The 24,578-nt window shown below is 40.6% G+C and overlaps 1 protein-coding gene across 1 annotated transcript in view; it reads right to left on the reverse strand.

Annotated features, from left to right (window-relative positions):
• The window catches only part of MAF (MAF bZIP transcription factor), a 234,370-nt gene that overhangs the window by 207,124 nt on the left and 2,668 nt on the right, over nucleotides 1-24,578 (reverse strand). The window contains exon 2 of the mRNA XM_030582118.1: nucleotides 14,732-14,802. Coding sequence (XP_030437978.1) covers nucleotides 14,769-14,802 — 34 coding nt within the window. The 3' untranslated portion in view covers nucleotides 14,732-14,768. The remainder of the gene's footprint in view (nucleotides 1-14,731; nucleotides 14,803-24,578) is intronic.

Genomic DNA, 24,578 nt, shown 5'->3' on the forward strand with positions numbered 1-24,578 from the left:
CAAAGCACAGCTCAAAAAGATACTAGAGATATTATCCTCCTAAAAATTAGCACCAGTTAATTCTGCAAGCCCCTGTTTGTTTTATTCACGTGAGCAGACTCGATGAAAGTGAACAAAGCCAAGACGCCCAAGAAAAGGCAGCGGCCCAGGTTCTGAGCACCACTCGGCATGGCTCAGGAGTGGGAGGCAGAGGTAAAAGTGGCCATATGCCACCCTTGTAGTCCCTTGATTTTGGGGCCCGCTTGGGTACCCCAGGGTAAATTAAAGCAGGCTGAAGGCTCTTGGCTGCCTATGGCCCCAAAGGGGTTTTCCGTCAGCTAGAAAGAGTCAGAGTATCAGGGCTGAGATGGAAGGGGTGGCTGAAGCACTACACTGGCTCTACACTACCCAGGATTCCGCTGACACAAGAGAAATTCCCAGTAACTAATGAGTCAGGTGGCTTCCCAGCTGTTCTTCCTGGAATCTGACCCAGGGTTTAGAAGCTGCAGGAGGCGGGTCAGCCAAATGCATTGTGGGAGCTCCCAATATCCTACCTTCCCGTTCTGTTGTTCAGTGTTCCTCAGAATACAAGGCATCACCATCTTCACACCTGTCTCAAGAGTAGTTGTTACATTCATTTAGGGGACAGCAGGCAAGTTTTCCAATGACTGGGGCATGAGATAGCCACACAGCCTCTGACCAAGCTCCCTTTCTATATTAGACCCAACCTGTTATACAAGAGACATGGAAATTCTCATTGGTGGGTAAACAATAGGACAAATGGATATTACTGTGCTTTGGCAGATGTGCTCCTTTCATGCGTCAGCTTTTTGGGTTTTGCTGATTCCACAAGGATGAAGCTTTCCTCAGAATTTGGCCTCATATCTACAATAACCTCTTTCTTTGCCACCAAAATGCAATCACTCCTGAGGTCTATGTGCAGTTGCATGTGTGGGGGGTGGGGGAATGGCAAAGAATATCTAGTGGAATTTAGCCTAGACATTAGGGTAATGCCCATAATTCCATTGGATCTTTAATAATCACAAGTGTTCAGGACCTCAGTTCAGCACCATCGCAGCAGCCCCCTGTTGGAGCATCAGTTTAGCTGATTGAAAGAAAAGCCTGCCATCTAATGACTCACAAACAACACTTCTTACACCAACTTGCGGGTCAACCATCCAGGCATTAATCAGGCCACAGGGAGCTCGGTTGGCCTGACAAAAGCAGAGCTTGAAGTACTGAGGCAGCAAGTATCACACATTTATTTAACTGGGGTTTCATTCCTGATATTTTACAAAAATTCTGCTGAAATGTTACAGCTAAAACAACTGGGTCATTATTTTCCCCTCAACTCCATTTCCATTTTAATGCTGATCACAGACTCAGAGAAATGTTGGGCTGGAAGGGACCTTGAGAAGTCATCAAGTCCAGCCCCTGGACTGAGGCAGGACCAAGTACACCATCCCTGACAGGTATTTGTCCAACCTCTTCTTATAAACGTCCAGTGATGGGGAGCTCAGCTGGAAGACTATTCCAGTGCTTACAATTAGATAGTTTATCCTAATATCTAACCTAAATCTACCCATTACTTCTCATCCCACCTTCAGTGGACATGGAGAACAATTGATCATAGTCCTCTTTCAAACAGCCCTTAACATATTTGAAGACTTATTCAATCCCCCCTCAATCTTCTTTTCTCAGGACTAAACATGCTCAGTTTTTTTATCCTTTCCTCTTAGGTCAAATTTTCTATCATTTTTGTTGCTCTCCTCCAGACTTCCTAATTTATCCACATCTTTCCTAATGTGTGGCACCGAGAAGTGGCCACAGTATTCCAGCTGAGTCTTACATACCGTTCTGTTTCCATTGCAAAGGCAAAATGTCCCCACAATATACTTACACCATCCATTTGTACAGCTTATTTCCTTGTGGTATGGTTTCAAAAGGAGAGTGGCATAACAGCCAGAATAAATTTATTCCAAAATTTTAATAGCTGAAAGTGAAGCTTAAAAAAAAAATCCTGCTAGCCTTATCATATTGGCAGATACTGTTCTTTAGATTTATTGCACAATGGTAGTCAGGCTATAATATAAATACACTGCATCTTTAATTCATTAATCACTCTGGAAAACGAAATGCACTACTGTAAATAAGATTATACGTTTTTCTTCTTTTTTCCAATAAAACCTGGTTACTAAAACTCTGTTCTTTAGGGGGCTTAGAGACGGAAACATAGATTTTCACCTCTGCTGCAGCTGCAGCTCAAATATGAACCACTGGCTTAAGTCCCTGCAAGGTCAATTTAGCTTTACATCCTCCTCATCTACGTAAACTGGTCTCCTAGAAGCTTTCTGCACCTGGATCTTCTGGCTGCAATCTTAAACACCATGGCTACTATTTCCTGTTGCTCAGTATCTCGCGTACTGTTAGATGCTACTCTCCTACCCCAGAGGTGCCTAGTTTATAAAGCACTTTGTGTGGGAATCACCATATAAATGTGATGTCTTATGAAGTCAGATCTCTAACAGTGTCATTTTGTATGACTGCCCCAAACTGTGTTCTAAAAAAAATAGGCCACTGTTCACATAGGAATTGGAAGCCTGGATGAAGTGAGCAAGACGGCATCACAGATGTTTGTAACGAGGGTGGGATGGACTTTTCTCCCCTGAAATGTGAACTTCCCCAACACAGTGCTATGCACGTGCAAATTCCCCAATGTCCACATCCATGATCGGGCAACAATCCCCTGACCCTCTGCAGCAGCTCATTGATGCTGGCTACTGAAAGGACAAACAAAGATGCCTTTTTACTGTTGCATATTCTGTGGCCACAGTATCCCATTATGTTGGCTACTTTTCAACCAGATGGACCTCCCAATAGGTGCAATTCGCAGCTGCTTCAAGCATCATCTCTGTGCTAGTTAGTTGCACGTGTACTGGAATGGATCACTGCCTGGACCACTCCTTCCTATCAATCACACCCATTTCCCCACAGCCATTCACTCTCTGGATGCAGTGCTTGCCGCACAACAAGGTCCTCCATCGTCACTAGAAGTACTAGAGCTCCCACTTTGGTGCACTTGCTGTGGTTTGCAAGGCTGTTGGTGCAACTTGCACTCCACTTCTCGCCAGCATCCTATGCATTGGATGGGACAATCAGACCCAGGAAACTTGAACAGAAAGAAACTGCTGAAATATAGTAGGTGTATAGCATTGGGTGGCCTCACTGAGGATGCTCTGTTGGCTTCACAGTTATCATAAGTAATGGCACTTTCTGGACATCTAATGGCTGTTGTGCTATTGGTGATCTTGGGCAAGTTCCCCCTCTCTCTGTGCCTCAGTGTCCCCAAAGAGGCAAAGTAACAATAAGTTAGGGATGCCTAGACTCTAGGAAATCCCATTTCAACTCCTAGAAGTGTCATATTAGCCCTTCTCATGGGGGTATATTTCGTTCCATGCAGTTTACTGTATGTGGATTCTTCAGACAAGATCTTCTCCATGGCAGCATTCACACGAGAAATAGTTCGCTCCATTGGTCAAACCTCCCACTCCTTCTCCAGCAATTGTGTACGGGTTGGTTTCTTCCCTCCATCTCATTATTTCATTTGTGGTCAATATATACAGCTTCAAACCCGGTGTTTGCAGGAGGCCATTCCTTTAATTAAATCTGGGCCCCAGTACTTACATATAAACAGGAAATCAATTGGAGTGTGGCCTGTGGAAGAACTTAAGGAATTGGCCCAAAGTTTTGAAGAAGAGCTAAAAGAAAATGTTTATAATATTTCTGGTGAATCATCCATGCATCTTGATAGGTTCATGGAATTCTGCCATTCAAATGCAGGAAATAAAAGGGTGCACAAAATAATTGATAAGGTTTTCACAGATGCAGATGGCTGAGAACAGAATATCTAGGAGGTCATGACAATTCCACATTCCTGATAATGTACCGAAAGTTTTAACATCTCTTAAATATAGAGAAAAATGCATTTGGAATAGGGCCCAAATGTCCCTTCCTCTTCATTCACCACCTTTTTCTCTCCTGAAAGGTTCCCAATGCGCCTAAACACTGACCTGGACCAATTCTTGGCTTCTCTGCTGAGATTGCCAACCAGTGCTAACTGTGGTGGTCTGCTATATGGACCTCTCTGCACCAGGAACAGGATGGTGACCAGAAGACTCAGCTTCAGATACCAAATATGCCATCAGAAAGGCTTTATATCCAGTTTCCTAGAGAGAAAGTCAGGGATACCAGTGGATTCTTTGTGTGTTCTAAAAAGCATGTAAAGATGTAAATACATATTTCTCCTTTCTCTCCAGTTCAGAGTAGCCTGTGTCCCAGGGACCTTTAACTATACTTTGTGTAAACAGCACAAATGTGTGACTGAGTGATGCTGAATATGTCCGTGAATATAATCGTATGAGACTGCTGAGTGGAGTCCACAGGCATTTCTTGTTGCAAGCAAGAAGTTGATTAGTTCCTCCATCATCAGTATGCATAAAGGTCATAGAATTGAAAGCTGACCCCAGATAGATCTAAATAACATCTTTATTTTTAAAACAAAACTGTTGTGCGTAGCTGTAACTGCTCTTTTGTGAAAGTTACAGCACTTCTGATTTATCTATCTGACCTTTTCGACACTTCTGCCTCTACCATGTGACCATCAATTTCCCCAGAACATCCCAAATATAAGGCCCAATCTAGCTTCCACAAGTGAGTCACCTGAGCAAACTCCACAAAGCTCTGAAAAACTGGAAGGCTAGGGCATGAGATAGTACTGTAAAGCCAGTGCAAAATAGTAGCAGAGCAACATCTAAAAATCAGGGAGCCATGTTTTGCTGGACGGGGAAAGGGGGTTCTGTTTGTTTAAATTAAATTCCAAAATTCATGAAGCTTCAACAACTGCGAAATGCTGCTTAAAAATAAACAAAAAAACCCTAATTTATTTCATCTCCATTTCAGCATTGCAATGCATTAGAAACCTTGTTTGTGTTTTTCCCTATCAGATCTAGAATTATATTTATTTCACAAATTAGCTCTCTTGATCTCAAAGAGGGAAACTAAAAGTTATATTAAAAATGGTAAGTGATGCTTAAATGGCTGATCCTGCCAATAAATAAAGCCTGCCTGTAATTTGAAAACCATTATGTAGTTGAAGCGATGAATGATTTAAGACTGCTTATTTAGATCACCTGTGATAACATGTTTAAAGTCAAGGCTCTACACATACAATCAAACATGAGAAGCTAAAAATCTTCATCTGGAAATAGGAAAACAAACAGGTTTTGCAGTTTTATTCTTTTTTTTTTTAAAGATTTCATTAAAAACACAAGACGAAATAAATATTTTAGACGACCAGCAACAAAATGGGAAAATACCATGTGTTCGGCGTTTTAGTGCCCTCTGAGTGCAGGAATTTATTTGCAGCAAGCAGAAAATAGACAGCAAGCATAAAAATTCAGCAGATTCCTGCTAGTAAAATTATTTATCAAGCTAACAAGGGAGGAACCCTTCTAGTAGCAACAAGCCAGCAAGAAAAAGATGTGCCTTTATATTTTACCTTTGGGTTAGCGCACCAGTAAAAATGCCAACTGACAAGCACTTCACATAAACATTTCTTTCTAAATGAGCTGCCTTGTTAGAAAAAAAAAATCTAAGCAAAGGCGCACTACAGTCAACAGACAGAAAAATCCAGGATGAATGCAGTTTTGCTCAATAGTACAGCATATAAAGAAAGACATAAAAATAACGTGGTTATATAAACGAGTTTAATAAATTAATATTTAATTTTATATTTAAAATAATCACTCAAGCTATAAAACCACCTTAGCATTTGATTGTACCAAAAAGAAAAAAAGAAGCTCCTCCCAGTAATCTATTATTTAGATCGTTCTTACCTTTGGAATAAAATATATATAACAAAATGAACTGTTGTTAGCTGTGCTACACAAGCCTCATTGCAATATTTATCATGTATTTATTTTATGACTGGAACCCTGAAGTCGGTTTTACAGTTCAGTTTTACGATACCAGACGTTGATTATAAATTATAAATGGCTTTACTGCAGCCTGAACAGACAAAAAATGTGGAGACATGTCGATAGCCTGATCCCAATTAAATTTTAAAGAAATAGAAAAGTGACACATCTTCCAAATAGCTGCGCTCTAAAGAGGACTGCAAATTATTCCTGTTGGCTGTACAGTGAGGCTGCTCCCTTTGCTAGAATGAATACTTGATAATTGTCAGCAGGCTAAAAAACGAGAAATCCCCAAAACAATCCAAGGTCTTTTTTTTTTTCTGTTCCATAAAGAAAAAGACTTGGGGGATCCCCAAAATCAGATTATTTTATCTCAACCTGTAACTCAGGAAGTAAAACCGGCACATCTACAGACAAAAAATAAAACTTTCAGAGTTTTATACTGAATCTTGAGGGGAAAGGTTTGCATGAAGATTAAACAACATTGCTGGCCTGATCCTGTATTTGTTACTCAGGCAGAATGCCAAATGAAGCCAAGAGGATAACAAATGTGGGGTAAGATACATGAGCCAGATCAGGGGGAAAAGTCCCAAATAAATTCTCCTTTTAGCTTCTGGCCCCCTGCAAAGACCAACATTTTTCCCTCCTTCTACAGAAACTCACAGTACTCAGTGAGCATAACAAAATCCCCCACTGAACAAATGAACTGAACTGCTTCTTTAGGCTACCGAGTGCACTTCTTGTGCTTAGGCCAAAAAGTCTCCAAATCGAAAATGACCATGGCAGGGTCTGATCCTGCATTTCTCGAGCACTCAAGTCTTCTTTTGGAAACAATGTAAGTTTGGGATGTGCATGTAATACAGGCCTGAGCTTTGGAGCTTGTTAAATGCTGTTGGATTGCATTAATATGAATATTTGTCTGTAGGGGACAAAGCTTTCAAAAAGTGAGCTCAACATCATGGGCAAAACATCAGCAATAACAAAAAGAGGAAGAGCATCCTGAATGCAAACTACGAGATAAATAATATATTTCAACTTTTATGCTGCTCGCCTTTGATCTGGTATAGCTGACATTATGGTCCTGTTAAATTTTCAGCATACAGCCAACATGTAAAAATAGAGCCAAAAGGTATGATGGAATGGTGAATGTAGAGAGGATCTCCTGTTGTTTGAACAGAAGAATGAGACAGTTGATGGGATGGGGCTGTTTCTGTGGAAGATGAGTGGTTCAATGTTGTGTTCTTGCCTTATTACAATATAATCTGAGGCCAAGCAATATGAACACAGAATTCCCATTAAGCCCAGAAACATGGGGGAGCGCTGTGTGCAGAGCAAATGGCCCTCAGTATTCAAAGTGGAGTATATAGATAGATGGGGTTTCCAATCCTGTCCATACTTCTCATGGGCCTGGTTAAAACAAAGTAAGGAAAAAAGCAGTAAATGTGGAGGAAAACAAGCGGCATGCACCATTTTCCCCACTCCGCTTTTTATTTTGCATACCAAAATTTTAGGGACAAGTCCTACACACCCCTACTCACATGAGCAATCCTTACACATGTGAGTTGTCTAATACCCACCAATTGACTGACAGCTATTTTTATTACTGGCTGACTTCAAACAATCTTTGCTCTTTTAGGATCATATATACTCAAAATCAAAACACAGTTAAGGACCCAATCCTGCAGCTTTCAGCCTTACCTGCATTAATGAAATTCTTAGTTTGGTACGGAACCCGATTAAGCTGGACCAACATAAGCTCTACTTTGTGCCAAAGCAGTGGATCCACCGCAAGAGTTTGCTCTGGGGCAACCGCATCACCGTAGTGCAAGGGCGGAGCAGATTTCCTTAACGTTGCATAAGGCCGGGAAACCAGATTCTAAGACGTCAATAACTCAGTACGATACTACCACATAACATGAAACCAGCTATTTAATTACTTATCACCACTAACAAAAGGTCTCTTTATTTTGATTAACTTTGAGAGAACAAGGTACTTGGAATCAGAGTATGTTTAAATAATTACACAATGCAAGATAACATGTCTGGAAGCAAAAAAATAGTGCAAGAGGAAGACGGAGAAGAAATAAACTTGGTCTCACTTCCCAATGTAAACTATGAATGACCTCCAGGTCAATTTTTCATAGTATCTCAGATCAATTCAATTCTCACCTCCGCTCCCTACCTGCTAGCAAATGAATATATTGTGCCTTTCAATAGACTGAAATGACTAAAAGGAAATCGCATTTAGCTGCATCTGAATAACCATGGTTATTAGACGATGCATGCAGAGGAAAAATTACCATTTCTCTTCTTCTATTCCTTCTACTCTGTCTGATTGTCATTCTCAACTCACTGGTGATTAAGTTGTAGGATGCTCTTGCAGATTGTTAATTAGGTGTTAATATCTGCAAGAGGCCACAGCAAGCTTCTACACCTGAGGTCATTTCTCAGAAGTCAGGCTGTCTCCAGTGACAGTACCTGTAATTCCCATAGCTAGTTTGATTCCTACTCAACAGCTGGAGCTAGTGTCTCTTTCATGTCTAGTTTCATTTCCTATCTGAAATTATATAAGTGCTAATATCTTTATTATCTTTTCTGTAGATGTACAGTGCTTGAGAGAGTGGCACAGCATGTTGTTCACAGGCTTATTATTGGTTTGTGTTTTTTTTTACCATAGCATTTTGAAAACAGCTCAAGCAAAAATCTTTATGGTTAGCAAATTCATAGCTGAAGATTCCATTATTGGATCTGAGGAAGAAAGTAGGGCCGGGAAAAACAATAGCAATAATTTTGATAGACAACAATAAAAGCTGCACAACTGGTAAGCAAAAATGGCTTAAACTTTGGGAACGAATGTAATGGTATTGACAAGGGGACGGGGAAATGAACAAGGCACCCTGACCTCCGTAAGTCTTGGCAGCTGGTTTGTGAGTGTGAGCATGTGTGAGCCAGTGAACCAGTAATGAAGGGTTTTCAAGGACACATCATTTTGCTTAAGGTAATGAGTCATGTTATATTTACGATGATTAAAAAAAAAACAGTTTGGATCTGGCTTTCAGAAAACTCTTTGCTATTTGAGGGCCTGCTCCTTGTATTTAATTGGGCACCTAAACCTCCCACTTTGTTCAGGGGATGACATTCACATCTGGGCAAAGTCTGACAGACCACTTAAGTCCTGTTTTAAGAGTTTCAGGGGAACATAAATAATGAGTAGTCAGAACCATTGTATCTAAATACCTGTCATTTATATTCCTCACCCAAAGTGATGAAATAAGGACACAAAACAAATATAAACGACAGATATTTATATATGCAGAGTTGTTGTAGCCATATTGTTCCCAGCATATTAGAGAGACGAGGCGGGTGAGGTAGTATCTTTTATTGGACCAACTTCTGGTTGAGGAGAGAGACAAGCTTCTCACTGGTTAAAACAAAGGAAGGAAAAAATTAGTAAAAAGAAAAAAGGCAATGTGGAGGACAAAATGTGGAGGACAAAAACTTGCACACACCATTTTTTCGGTTGATCTGATAAAAGATATTATCTCACCCACCTTGTCTCTCTAATATTCTGGAAGCCACACAGCTACAACACTACTACAAACAAGATATTTACACAAACCCCTTTCAGCAGAAGGCATCACAGAGCTTTACAAATATTTCTTAATTCTCCTAACACCCCTCTAAGGGAAGAGTTAATAACCTAATTGTATAGCTAGGTAAAGTGAGGTATACAGAGATCAAAGGCAATAGATGTTTAGATGAAACCAATGGAACTGACTACACATACTTAAAGCTAGGCAAGTGCTTAAGTACCTTGCTAAATAAGGGATTAATTGATTTGACTAAGGTCTCACAGCAAGTCTATATAGTTAGACTAAACCTGTCCTCTTTTCTAAGCACTGCACCTTTTGGAGCCATTAGAAATACGTTTAACATATTGCACGTTAAAGAGCTACTTTTTCAGTCTCTGATCAATGTGAACTGTATATTTAAAAAGTTTAGATCATTTGGTAAATGACAAACTGAAAACCCCAAAGAAATACTGTATCTATTAGCACATAAACTAAAATTCTATGTTAGAACTAAACAACAGCAGAAATCACTCTAGTACAAAGATGTTTCAGCTCTTAATTCTAAAATCAAGCAAAACTAATAAATTGACCTTGATGGGAGTTTTGCCTGAGTAACAACTGCCAGATTAGGCCACCAGTGATAAAAAGATCTGTTCTTCAATCATAAGGACACAAGCTGCTTTCACTCTCTTCAGATGAATATGGATGACATGAAGACATAGGATTTTACAGTATTTATTAAGTTTAGACTTTCATGGTGTATCAAACTTGTTTTACCTAGAATTTCTGTAAAACACCCTGTAAATTGTACATGGTGCGGGTTTTGCTTCCATTCTCTTGGCTGACATAGCAAAATACCTTCCATTTGAAACAGGCCTAATATATAAAAGGGCCTAGTTTGGCTACTTGTGCACATACGTGGCTCCTCCTGACTTCGATGGGAACTTGCCCAATAATATGCCACAGAAGTTTTATGCATAATTTAGAATTTAGTAAAATGACATCAATTTGTAAAGAGGTACTTACACACCACAGCAAACTCACACAGAGCTCATTCAGACGCACAGAAATTTAGCTGGTTACTTATTGCCTATATTCTCTTTCCATTATATCAGACATTGAGCCCTAGAAAAGAAGGTGTGTGTTTAAGACCCAGCCTTCTACTGTCTCTATTGAAGTCATCATCCAGTGTTTGTGACATCACAGTCTGTTGCCGTGAAAATGAATGTTGAAGTCTCATTCTGACTTCAATGCAGACTAAAGCTAGACAGGAACAAAGCATGGGAAAGAGCAAGTTCCTGTACAAACACATTCTTTTAATAACTATGTGTGGGTACAATGAGCAAATCCTAAAAAAAATCAAATGAAAGGTGAATAGATTTATATTTTAAGCCTGCTTTATTTAAAAGGTTTCTCTTGCATGGAAGTTCTTCATGATAAACTGCAAAAGGGAAAGGAAATGTGTGTGTGTTCTTTACTTCTCCTTATCCTCACCTTAACTTTAGGGCTTGTCTACATAGGGAAATTCAACAGCCAAACTACATCTGTATAATTATACCAAGACAGTTATACTGGTATAACTTTCCCTATGGATACTTTTCCTCTGAAATACGAATAGTTTAAACTATACTAGAAAAAGCCATCTCCAAAACAACCTTAAACAAACTGGAAAAAGTCACTTTTATTCCAAAATAAGTGTCTCCACATGGGGAGTTATATAAGTGTGCATTCACACCTTTCCTTATACCAGTATAGCTTCCAGCCTAGACAGCCCTTAAACACACTGGCTGAAATTCTGGCCCCTAGAAGTCAGTGAGAGTTTTGTCATTGACTTCACTAGGTCAGGATTTAACCCACTATCTCTTCCTCCTCAGAAGAGAGGCAGACGAGTTGCAGTTTAGGTTCCATGCTACTGAGTTACCGTCAATGCAGCCCTCCAAAACTTACTAAGGTAATCGTCCAAAAATAAACAAAAAACTCATTTATTTTGAAAAAAAATATTATGAGGTGATTATAAACTGTAAAGTCCATACACAATTCGATTTGCTCTTGCTGTTCACCTTTAAGGGGAACAAACACATTATATTACGGTCTGTGTAAGAACCGCTAAATTTGGCCTTCACACAAATAGCATTAAAATTCCACTGTTGTCAAATGCAATGGAGACACATATCACAGGGCATAATTTGGCCCTTGCTGTTGACTCCCTTATGCCAGAAAGTGGAAATGCTTTTCTGCACCAAATAAAATTAACAGGAAAGATTGGATAGTGTAACAAATACATTGGGAAAGAATGTTTAGGGCTATATACCAGCCTTCAATCTTGCACAAGACCCACACTAACATCACTAGAGGCTTTATATTGGGGTGGGCAAACTACTGCCTGGGGCCACATTCGGCCCTTCAGACATTTTAATCTGGCCCTTAAGCTCCCGCCGGTGAGCGGGGTCGAGGGCTTTCCCTGCTTCGGTGCTCCAGCTGGGTAGTGGGATCAGGCGTTTGCCCACTATATGCATGCTGTGGCTCTGCACGGCTCCCGGAAGCAACAGCAGCATCTCTCCGCGCTGGCTCCGACGTGTAGGGGCAGCCAGGGGGCTCTGCATGCTGCCCTCGCTCCAAGCGCGGCCCCTGCAGATCCCACTGGCCGGGAACCATGGCCAATGGGAGCTGCAGGAGCAGCACCAGTAGATGGGGTAGCGTGCAGAGTCGCCTGGCTGTGGCTCCGTGTAGGAGCCGGAAGGGGGATATGCTGCTGCTTCCGGGAGCTGCCTGAGGTAAATGCTGCCTGGAGCCTGCGCCTCTGACCCCTGCCTGCACCCCAACCCCTGGCCCCAGTCCTGATCCTCCTCCGGTCCTCCAAATCCCTTGGTCCCAGCTGGAAGCACCCTTCTGCACCCCCCAACTCCGCCCAATTCATCCCCAGTCCCACCCCAGAGCCCGCACCCCCAGCCAGAGCCCTCACCCCCCCAATGCACACACCCCAACCCTCTGCCCCAGCCTGATCTCCTTCCTACACCCTGAACTCCTCATTTCTGGCCCCATCACAGAGCCCGCATCCCCCAGCCGGAGCCCTCACCTCCTCCCACATCCCAGCCCCCCAATTTTGTGAGCATTCATGGCCCACCACACAATTTCCATACCCAGATGTGGCCCTCGTGCCAAAAAGTTTGCCCACCCCAGCTTTATAGGGATTATCTTATAAAATACCACCTCATATTCATACTGATATTTTAATTTCGTTATTAATATTGTGATATATATCAGGAACATCAACCAACTCCCACTGATTTCACAGTAAAAAGTGCATGGAATTATGCCGAGGATTTATTTGGTCCATAATCTTACTACCTTTACATATACCAAAAGAGATGTTTGTATAGTGACTGTATCTTAATCAACAGCTACAATAGACTTTATTTACACACATCATATCAATTGCCTGCATATGCTAGAAATAACATAATTCCTTCAAAGAAATCAAATTAGCAATGAGATCACTGAGACCACTGTCCACTACTATCCCCTTATAGTATTAAATTCCCTTAACCAAACTGACTTTATGAGAATAAACTAAGTGAGCCTCCAGAGAGTGCGAAGTATTGGACTTTTCATATCTAAGCTTATTATTCCTAATATCACAGAGAAACTTCTCTGAACTGGCCTTCTCCTTCCCAAATTCCCCATCTGAGCAGATGTCTCTCTTTTTCTTGCATTTACCTGTCAATCATGTTCACAGCTGAAATTTGATTTCTCTCCCGACAGTAACCTTAGATGAAATATTACCATAGGGGTCAGTCCAATCTCAACCTGGCCATAAAAGTTCATTAACTCCTCCTAGACCCAATATATATTTGTTTCAAAGTAATGGGATCTGTTTTTTCAACAATGCCTAACAGGACAACCAAAAAATATGCAAGTAAATGAAATTATTGTGTCTATTTTCCAGGCCAGGGTACATTGTGCCTATATAAGTCCTGTTATTACAATTATACATTATATTAAACACTTTTTTAAAACATGTCCATAGATAACTGAACAAAATTAGCAATGATTGCTCTTAGATTATTTAAAATAAAGAACTCTTGTTAGCAATGAGCTGATAGACAAAACACTGTACCTGAACAGTGAAAACAAGTATCTTGACTATGTTTAAAATTCCTATTCAAGCCTATTCAATATATGTAACATAATATACTCTGCAAGGACTCATATAAAACTAGGGGTCAGATTTTCTTGTTGCTTAAAACGCCATAAATCAGTTGTAAATTTACTGATGTCAGTGAGATTACACCCGTGTATAACTCATGTAAGTTGAGAGGAGAATCAGGTCACAAAATGTGTCTCTTATGAGGTTCTCCCCTGGCCCAGTCCTGCAGCCTATATCCAAGCAAAATGCCTGCAAATGTCAATGGGAGTTTGACTTGCATGAATTCTACAGGATCAACCCCCCTTCTCCACACAGTCAGTCAAATTTTAAATAAAAATAAAACTCAGTTGTACTAGCTAATATTAAACAAAGCACTGTTAGTTTTTAACACCCCTTAATTGTTGATATAAGTGTTATAGGTTGTATTCTTGTCTAAAATAAGAGATTTCATAATTAAACTCACACAGAGATCTCTGTAATTGAAAATCCCATTTAAACCGCTTAGTGTTTTTTTACAGTTGAGCCTGATAATAAACAGATCCCATGGACCATATGTCTGCCTGAATCTAAAGAGGTGTGTATGTGTGTGTGTATAAAAGTTTGATCTTCTCATTTTCATTAATATTGTATATTCTGTAAATGTGATAGACTGAATGGATGTGATTTGGAAGAGGAAGACAGCATCATGCTTCTCATTCAATTGGAAATTCTGGGCATGTACGTAAAACAATACAGAGATCTATCATTTTCATCAAAATTTGAGACAGATCTTTTGTAGTCTCATACTCAACCTCCGTAGCTAGTTTCTGAATGCCAGCATTTGAAGACAAAAAAATAAGATGTTTGCAAGGAATAAAATATAAATTATACCACATCGGAGACATGCTTAGTAAACAAAAGTAGAAAACACTCACATTGCCCATGTCACTTTTACACACCTGAAGATGAGCCCAGTCTAACTTCCAAGGGTTATTAAGTAAGTTTCATATTAACAAACAAAACAAAACAGAGGAAAAAAACCCTCTTACTCAAGTATGCAAATGAAAATCAAAATGTACCTTTCTTTTTTTTTTTAACTTCAGGCACCAGGCATTTTCACATCACCGATGTAGAAGATTCTCTTGGGTACCTAATTTAGTAAATATATTAAAATAAACAAAACATAGTTAATAAAGAATTTTAAAACACTGTCAAATATGTCACTTCTACTGATATTGTACAGAGCAGAACTGTTCTGATTGGATGTTAATTTAATTTCAGAGAGTCTTCTGTATTATTTATTAACAGTATTATAGTATTGATGAACTTAATGGAACACTGTTTAAAATTAAACAGTTTTTAAATAGCATGCCCTGCCTTTATTCACATTAATAACAGGAGGATCCTAGTGATAGCACAATTATCTTAGTAAAACAAAAATACAATTTTTGTCTTAACAGTGAATATCAAACTACAATAGGCGAAAGCATTTAGTTTTCCTATAGTTTTCTTAAATAAAAATGTTTATTATTATTAGCTGTGCTAATGTAACTGGCAAAATAATTACCAATTTCTGTACATAGTCCATTATTTTCCGGACAGCAGTTTAATAACAAAACCAGAGCTGTCATTTCTCCCTACAGTTACTCACACTATACAAGTTCAGACTGTCAAAATATATTTAAAATCTAATTTTAAAAGATTCAACACAGTTACAATGAATCTTTGTACAATAAGTGAGATAAACCAGTGAGTCAATCTATGCTCTTTAAATATGGATATTTTGTTATGTTTATTACATCTAACTTTCTCCACTGGACTATACACACACTATGTATACATATATACAGCCAGTATTCTGCTGGAAGTATAGCTGCAGCTACATTAATGTATTGTCATATCATGACATAAACATAGCAAGAAAAAATTGCATACCTGAGTTAAGATTAAAAAAAAATCAAGACTATCTATGGGTTTATTTGGCATTTTGATTGCAAAACAGTGCTGCAGCTTATAAAAACAATCAACTGTACAATTTGTGCCAACTAAATTATTATTCCACAATGTAAAGATCACTTTCAACATCAAACTGAATAGAGAGGCGTATTTAAAATTTTTCAAGCATGCCACTTAAAACAATGTTTCCGTGTAGTGGGAAATTTTACATTAGGTCATGTTTATTCAGAAATGTTTCAATCAAATCATGCATGTATACATATATAAATGTCCACATACACATTCATAGCAAAGCAGGACAGCTCCTTTTCAAGACAGCTCCTTTGCCTCCCTAACAATCTTGTTGATCCTGTCTGCTATTTTTGGAGAAAAGGGACAGTGTCTCTTCATATGTAATATTTGGCATCCTGCCCAGGATCTCTTAAAGCCGGTGACTTTTTCAGACCTTTGGTGTAATTTTCCTCAAGATGACCTCTGCTCTCATGCCAGTTGATGAATCCGTCCTGTTATTAATGCATTTAGTTGGGAGGAATAGGTATTCAATTCTCACACCTGAAGCCCATCCAAAAAAGTGTTGTGGTCAGCCTGCTCCATTATCTTTAGTCTTTGATGAGGATATCCCTTAGCTAGGACCACAATAGTTCAATCAATTCCAAGGAGAACTGAAACAGAGTGGACATGTATCTCACAGGCACAGTGCACGGAACCATTTAACAGGTTTATTTGAAGATCAGGTATTAATAAAAAGAGATTCCAAGAAACGCAGCACTAAAACAGCCTGGAGAGACTAAGCAGATTTATTAATTTAACACGGCTGATAACATTTCTTTTTCTTCTTCTTTTAATTTGACAAAGTTGGTACATGAGAGTTATCATTTAATAAACGTGCTCCTCTATAATGCGGCGTGTTAAAAAGGATTTTACAATAAAGGCTGCTGAAAGACTGTGCTCAGTTTAGAATGAATCTGGCGTGGCATGAATATACAATTTAAAGCAGATTTAATCTTATATTATTCCTGACTCCAAAGTGACTCTGCAGTAGGTCTCTTATCAAAAGTGAAGTCTGTCCATCTGACATTGCAAAACTGAAACGTATTGCAAACTCTGGCCTGGCTTCTTAGGTATTACAGTACTTTCATCAGTGAATTAGGAAGCAGTTGGGGGTGGGTGAAGGGAGGGCCAGGAAAGGAACTAGATTTTTTTTGTTTGTGTTTCTTACCTTTCATCACTGCCAATGTTTCATTGCAAGGGCCTCAAATGTTTGAGAAAGCTGGGACTCTTTTTAAAGAACACCACAACTTTAGAAACTGATAGCCACACACAAAACCCACTTTTTAAAGTTAGTTCCCAAGACCTTGTAAATTTCCACTTTTGAAAGGAAAGGTTCTGGCTCCAGGTAGGATAATCAGCCTGTGTTAAAATGGAGCATTAAACTCTATCTCCGAGAGAGAGAGAAATTCATGGATTTGGAAAACTGTTCTTCTCCCAACTGCAAATGATTTACAAAGCATGCAGCCCAAGCCTCCCCAACCCTCCTGTCCTCCAGCCACCAAGGCTCTGATCCCAAATCTAACTGAAAGACTCCCATTGACTTCAGCAGGCTTTGGATCAAGTTTAAGTGAACCCAGGTTATCAGACAGAAGAGGAAAAAGGGGGCCGAATCCAAAGAAAAGACCAGCACAGCTGGCTCCAGGAACGTACCTAAGGGATGATCAGTCAGCAGAAAGCCGCCTGCATGACACACCGGCGCTAAGGTTTGGACGGATGGATGGATCCCTCAGGAATTGAATTTAGACAACACACAAAAGCGGCGGCTTCCCTCCCCTCCGGCCCTGCAGAGCAGCCCCCGCCCTCCCCAGGGTGTAACACAGCCAGGCTGGGCCGCCCCAGAGCCCCCTTGACTGCCGTTGGGGAGGTGTGATCCGTCTGGGCCTGTTTGCTGGCACAACCCCCTGCCTGGGTGAACGCGGCCTCCTGCTACGCCCAGACACAGACCCCCCTATTCATGGGAGGTACCAGCCCCTGCGCCCCCACTCCCCGGCTAGACTCATGGTGGCCGTGGGGTCCCCCTCCCCCTGCCCCAGCGCTTCTGGTCTGGGCCGCTCCTTCGCAGGCAGCCCCTTGGCTCCCCGCTGGGGGGGAGCGGGGGCTGCCCCTGCCCATTTGCCTCCGGGGGGGGGCACTTCGCGCGAACACCTCCGGCTCGGCCAGGGATCGTGCCCACCAAGTTCGGGGCAAAGCCCCGGCAGAACGGAGCCGGTTCCCCGCGGTTCTGGCTCTAAGCGGCTTACGGGGGCGAACACGTGCCGGGAACCGCCGCCGCTCTCGCCCTGTCCTCGGGCGCTCGGGGAGGATCGGGGCTAGCGGCCAGCCCCGGGCCCTTGCCCCTGCGCCGGGCCACCTGCTCCCCGCAGCGCGCCTGCCCCGGCAGCCGGGGCTGGGCTGGTCCCAGCGCCGCGCCGCGGAGGGTCTGTGTTCCTGGGAGGGGGCACAGGCTGCCCTCGGCGGAGCGGGGCGCGCGGGTCTGCGCCCTTTGGGCAGGGCACAGAGGGGGCTGGCAGACGCCGGCCGTAGTCCCTTTTAATGCCTTGGCCCCGTCTCCACTGCCGTCCGTGGGAACTTCCCCTCTTTGAGTTCCGTGGGAGCAGGATCGGGCCCTTCGCGGTCACGTTTCTGACGGGCCTGAGCCCTGACAGTGGCGGGGGGGGGGGGAAATACACAAATGCTGTTTCCTCCCTCAGCCCAGTGTCCCGAGGGAATGACCTCTCCTGCTATCCGGATCGGAAACGGAGACCCAGACCGGAACCCATTTACACATCCGAGCTCTCCATACCGCTTTACATTTACATAATAAAGTGGAGGGGAAAGGACCGAAACAGGAGACATAAACTTTAAAACTACGTCTGAGACCACGCGGGTTATAATCGCCCTGCCCTTTGCTTCAGTCCCCCCACATTGCAACCTCAGAGGTACTTCGGACAGTGTTTGGGATTTGTGGGTTAGTGTCAACAGGATGCTATTTAACCGGATTCAGATCAGGTATTTCATTTCCAGAAACATTCCGAGTCATAACAAAACTATTGATACACATCAACCCGCAGGCAGATGGTTACATTCAGGAACGCCCAATATACGTTGGAAGCAGAGAGTTTATTCGGGAGAAATTTGGGGAGGCGTTATTTAAGTGGTAGAGATTTTCTTGGGGAGGGGGAGTTTATTATTTTTGTTGGGAGTGGGGTGTCCTTTATTTATTTTAAATAATCCAAGCCTGGATGTAAGAAGTCCAAAGGGAACAAAAATCTTTGCCATTCTGCAGCTGGCTAGGGCGTGACTGTAGATCCAAATTCTGGCGAACGCAAGCCTGGGAAATAAATGTGTATTGCTGGTCTGCCTGACACCACAGAGGCTTCGAGGACGCTTGTAAAACCGAGGCGGTGAGGGAGGGTAACGGTTGGCCAAATCACGCATTGAAATGGGGGTGTTGAGCCCCGTTACGCCTCCATACATAGCTATTAACATTTTGTTTTAAAAGGGAAAAGCTGCTGAGAACATTTTTCGGGGCTGTACTTCTTTATACATTAACAATTGAGAGGCCATCAGTGACACTTCATCCTCTCACCCCCTGGAAACTTTAGACACTGCTTGATTTGTCTCTTTGCTCTATGCCTGTGGAAAAGAGACTTCTAGCAAACTTCTGCTCTGTCTTCCATTCCTTCCATGCAAGGTGTCTGGTGGGTATGTATTTAGAAGGCAAACACGTCAAAGTATACAGTACTTAAACTCAAGCGCTTATGCAGGCAGGGCAATCTTCATCAGTATACCTCACTGCCAAAACCACAGGCCTAGAGTATTTCACTGCAGTGTAAGAAACTGCAGTGTTTTCGAGTTGAGGACCAGAAATGTGGGCACAGCACACTGGCAACTCATAATTTTGGTGAGTAATCAGCGATAACAAGCTGCCCTCAAGCGCACTGCCAAATTATGGATGCAGATCAAGGTGATGGTGACTAAGATAGTAGGAGTTTAACTGATAAGCTGTAAGTATCAGCACACACATCTACCCCCGCGTGTTACTTAGCGCTCACATCCATCGCTTTCTTCTTGGAATAGTTTGCATTGTCCTGGTCTTGAGTTCACAAATCTGAGTGCACTCACCCTCCAAAGAGTGGTAAGCCTTATTTTGGGTTCTCCTCCACCACCAATTCCAGTCTATACTGACTGTCCTACGGTAACAGTGGAGTGTACAGCAATAAACGCTATTGATCTGCATCCACTGAGCCTGCTAAATTCATTAGAAAGTGCTAAAACTGTAGTGTATGAATGCTCAACTGTTTCTCTGAAAAAATTAGTTCTTTAAACAACCTCCCACCTTTTTGTGCCCTGTTGTACTAGCTTGTGCTATTTATAACCAGATGTGCATTTAAAATAAATATTATGTGGATACAGGCAACCTGAGTGTATGTAAAGATGTGTTAAGCATGCAAAATATATTACATTTGCCACAGCAACAACTGGAATCTCCATGGTTTATGGAATCTACTGACAACATGACATTAGTGATTTTAAAGGAGAAAATGTTTATTTAAAACCTTCACTACTGAAAAAAAAAGTATTTTTGTATGTGGAATTTTTAAATCCAAACATCTGAACAGGTGTCAGAAACAGTGAGTCCATTTAGTTCAGCTGATGATCTTAGGAATAAATACAGAGGATTTCCTTTCAAAGCTGCACATGCTGAAATGACACCAATGTGGTTCTGGCATCTGAGCAGATAATTCTGATATATGCATCATTTCCTCCTTAAATCCAGGAAGCAGCAGTACTCTATGTCTGATATTATGTCAGATAAATTGGTATTAAAAATTATGAATGATTCTTGATCAAGAACTTCTCACATACTGCAGAGCGCCGGGAATACGGGGAAATGAAGCAGCTGTGCCAAAGTTAGTCCAAAAGAGAAAGCTTTTTAAAAGAAGAGCTTTTATTGTGGGGTAAATAGAAAAGGGAAGTAGCCTTTCTAATAAGTAAAGCCACATTTTTATTGTTGTTGAACAAAATAAGTAAACAGCGCAGTTGCAGAGAGTTATTAAAGAAAAATACACTCAGGTGGCTAGGAATATTTTCCCCTTTTCAGATGTGATCCTGTGTGCAGAGGCAGGGAAAATACTGTAGTACAAACACAAAAATATTTCACTCCACTAAGCTGAACCCTTGATGTTGGGAAGCGGGTTATGCTACATTTTAGAAAAAGCTTAAGAGTTGGGGGTGTTTTGTATCGCACTGAACCACATTTCAAACTGAGCAAAGGTCACCTCTTTTGTGCACATCTTATTGAACATTCTTTGCAATGCAAGTAATAAATGAGAAAGAACCATAGAGCGATGGCAGAAATGGGACACTGTTAACGATGTGGAGAATAAGAACTAACTCTTTTGACATATGGGGCCATATCTCCTTACTCAGGCAAAGCTTCCACTGATTTCAGTCAGAGATTTACATGAGTGAGAAGTCAGTAAAGGGTTCAGACTCCTGCTCCCCATTCAAATCAACAGGAATTTTATCACTGAGTTAAAGTGAAAGGCTTAGCAGGATACAGGCCAGAATGCTCCAAGCAAGGGGTGATTAATGAATATAGGTTATTCAGAGCAGATCTGTTCCAATTAGTTCTCAGCAAGCAGTTCTGCTGGAAAGTTGTGATCTCCCCTTAAATTCACACAGAACCCCAATAAGTGGTTTGCTTTGGTGGTTATTAAAACTTGCTTGTAGCGGGGTTGTTTTTTTTCTTTAGTTGCAATGTAACAGTGTTTCAGACAGAGTTTCAAATACAGCCTAAGGAAGACAATGCATTTTAAGTCTGAAGTAAAGACTGATATGTTACGTTCATGGGCTAGTAAAAAGACCAGCCTTCTCTCTGTTGGAGTGTGTACAGAGTATTTTTTCCCTCTGACAATCTATTTCTTGGAAGGCTTTTCTTAGCTCAGTTCATAAAACCTTTACCTATACTGTGGGTGTACTAAAACCAGCGAAGCAAAACCCAGAAAGAGCAATGTTTCATTTGCTCTATCACCTCTTCTTGGACTCAAAATCCTGTTGTAAACCTAGTAACTGCTTACACCTTTTCATGTTACTAAACTGTAAGATCAGTTGTATTAAGGGGGTTAATATTGTGCCACAAATTGATTACACATAAGAGGGGCTCTGCATCTGTGCCTGAGAAACTAGCTGCAGTGTATTAGTTTAAAAGGTAATTTTAAATGTAAGGTGCTTATCAGTTTACTGAAAATATCAATATTTGTGAATTCTTTGGAATAATTCAGTCCCCAAGTGACTGCCATGAAAAATGTAGGCACTAATAGAGGTTTAAACATTTCAAGAAGGAGAAAAAGTTGCTATCTTTATGAGAGCAGATAATTTTCTAATCAGCCAATAGCAGCTAGTTTACCTTCAGATTACATATTAACTAGAATATGAAGCTCCAATTAACCAGAATATGGAGCTTGAACCATTACTCAAATTGTGGTGTAACAGAAGGTCAAATGCCAAAGGGCACTCCATTGACTTCGTGTTCAGGAGGAGGGGCGAATAGAGAACAGAATTGGTTAACACCAGGGACCAGTTCCAAAGCTCCATAAAAGTTTCCCATTGAAAGGACCCATTCTGCTACCACTAAAGTATTTGCCATTGACTTTAATGGGAGCTGATTCAGTCAGAAATCAATGCTTGATCTCCCCCCTCGATGTGACTGTTGACACAACCTGTTGTGTTTTAAGGGAAACCTGGCCTTCCTGAGCAGAGAGCATGACTTAGGGTCCAATTCTTCAGTGCTGACCTGAAATCAGTGAGAACTCTGCCTGAGTAAACAGTGCAAGACCCAACCTGGAGCAGTTTCTCTGAGAAACAGCTGTTTCTCTCTCCCTTCTACCCCAAGAACAGAATTCTGGTGCAGTTTGCTCTGATGTTTTAAATTCCACTCTCTCCATATACTGGGGGTTATTTTATAATTTAGAAGAAATTTATAAATAGTGTTGGTTTTTATGAGTCTGAGATAAAGCTAAATTCAAGTGAAGCTGTAACATTCTTCAGAGAGGCCTAAGTTTTTCAAATGAACTACAAAGTTAATCCTATTCAAATACTGGAGAAAATGCTATGAAAACCTCTCGACTTAAAATAACTGGGTCAATTGTCTTAGGAGACATTCAAAGCTGAAAATGTCCTTTGGTATGCAGAACTATAGTAACGAGCACACCTTTGGACCTTAACATTTTTTAGCAAATTAACCTTTTTGAGTGTTTGTTTAGGACAAATAACTTGAAAGTCCTTCGATTTTTTTTTATTTTTCCCTCCTAAATTCACTGAACCTTCTAAGGCCTGTGGCTGACAAGAAAACCATAATGTGGAAAAGGAAGGGGAGGAAGGTTAGAATGGGGTATCTGCCAAATGTCCAAAATTCTTTATCTTGAACATTAAATGAATATGTGACAAGAAAAACCTGATGCAGTGTCATCTCTTACTACACACAAACTGTTCTGCTTGGATCAGATGATAAGAGGATGTTAAATCGTCCCTTTCACTTCACTCCATCATAAAACAATCAAAATCTAGGTCCATATCGAGTCATCAGGTTTTTCAGCAGAACTTCCCTTTGAGATCAATGGATTGAAATTGATGGCATGATATGACTCATAGCAACTAAAGCTCTCTAAGTCATTACAAAACTGAGAAATTATACCAAGTACCTGAAAGATCACGTTTTTCACCTACCTGACATATAACTAATTTCTAGTGGGTGATAATTTTCCACTTTACATATAACCGGCCACTAACTTCTCTTCTCCTTTTTATCAGTGGGTTCAACTCTTGTATCAGCATCACTTCCTTGCAATGTATTAGGCTTAGATACTGCTTTCACAGTTGTTTAACTTTTTAAACTACACACTAAAAAACTGAGTACAGAATCAAAAAAATGCAGTTTATTATTGTAGATTATTCTCTCTTTTGATATAACCATAAAGTTGAAAATGAAAGAAAAGCACATAAGAACATCACACGTGGTTAGTAACTCAAGATATAAAACAATTTTGCACAGCAAAATATGTAAAAGAAAAAGTAACTGACAAGATTTTTTTATATTTATTGTGGTAAGATTTACTTTCCATTTTTTTTAAAAGACAGGATATCAGTCCCTGAAAATAAAATTTACTGGTTATTGCCTTTAAAACTGTGGAATTTTTGAAGTTACAGAAAATCCAGTTCTGCACCACAATACAACTGTAAAAAAATCTGCATCATCTTAAAACTGTGCAGTAATGCCATCTTTATAACTGCATAAACTGTATTAGCGTTCTAAACAGGTTTGTCTTTTTTTTTTATATGCTTGCAGGTTATATCTTAGTGCAATTCAGTCCCAAATACTTCAATTTTGAAAAAAGAAAATACATTTTGAATGTAAAATACCCCTATAGATATAAACAGGGGTGCCTCCCCCTTTTAATACTTTGGTTTTCAAATACAGTTAGTGGTATAGCAAGGACTACATATACCCAACTTATATTTAAGTTGCAAGCACATGCTGCATAAGCTACTCTTAAAAAACAGTCCCGTTGCAAATTCTACCCCCCTTTACATCACAACAAGTAAACAATTTAGTGCATCAATCTTTTTGTTTTTAAATCTACATCTAAACAGACCTAACTCTTTCAAATTTATCTATAACATTCCTTTATCTGTAGCATACATTTTAACTGGGCGTACAGATGATAAAAACTAGAATTAAATTATATACTAGGAACCCAGAGCATTCACATTTGACAATGACCAGATGCAAAAGAAAAAAGGAAATAAACTTGGGGCAGTTCACGTAAAAATAAAGTTTAGACTGCTTTAGGCAACAGCATGGTTTTAAAGTCCCCAAATTGAGAAGCGATTTAAAAAAAACAAAAAAACCCCACCTTTCCAAAGTTCCGTTTTTTG

Source organism: Gopherus evgoodei, chromosome 12 (genome assembly GCF_007399415.2).
Source record: "Gopherus evgoodei ecotype Sinaloan lineage chromosome 12, rGopEvg1_v1.p, whole genome shotgun sequence".
NCBI lineage: Eukaryota > Metazoa > Chordata > Testudines > Testudinidae > Gopherus > Gopherus evgoodei.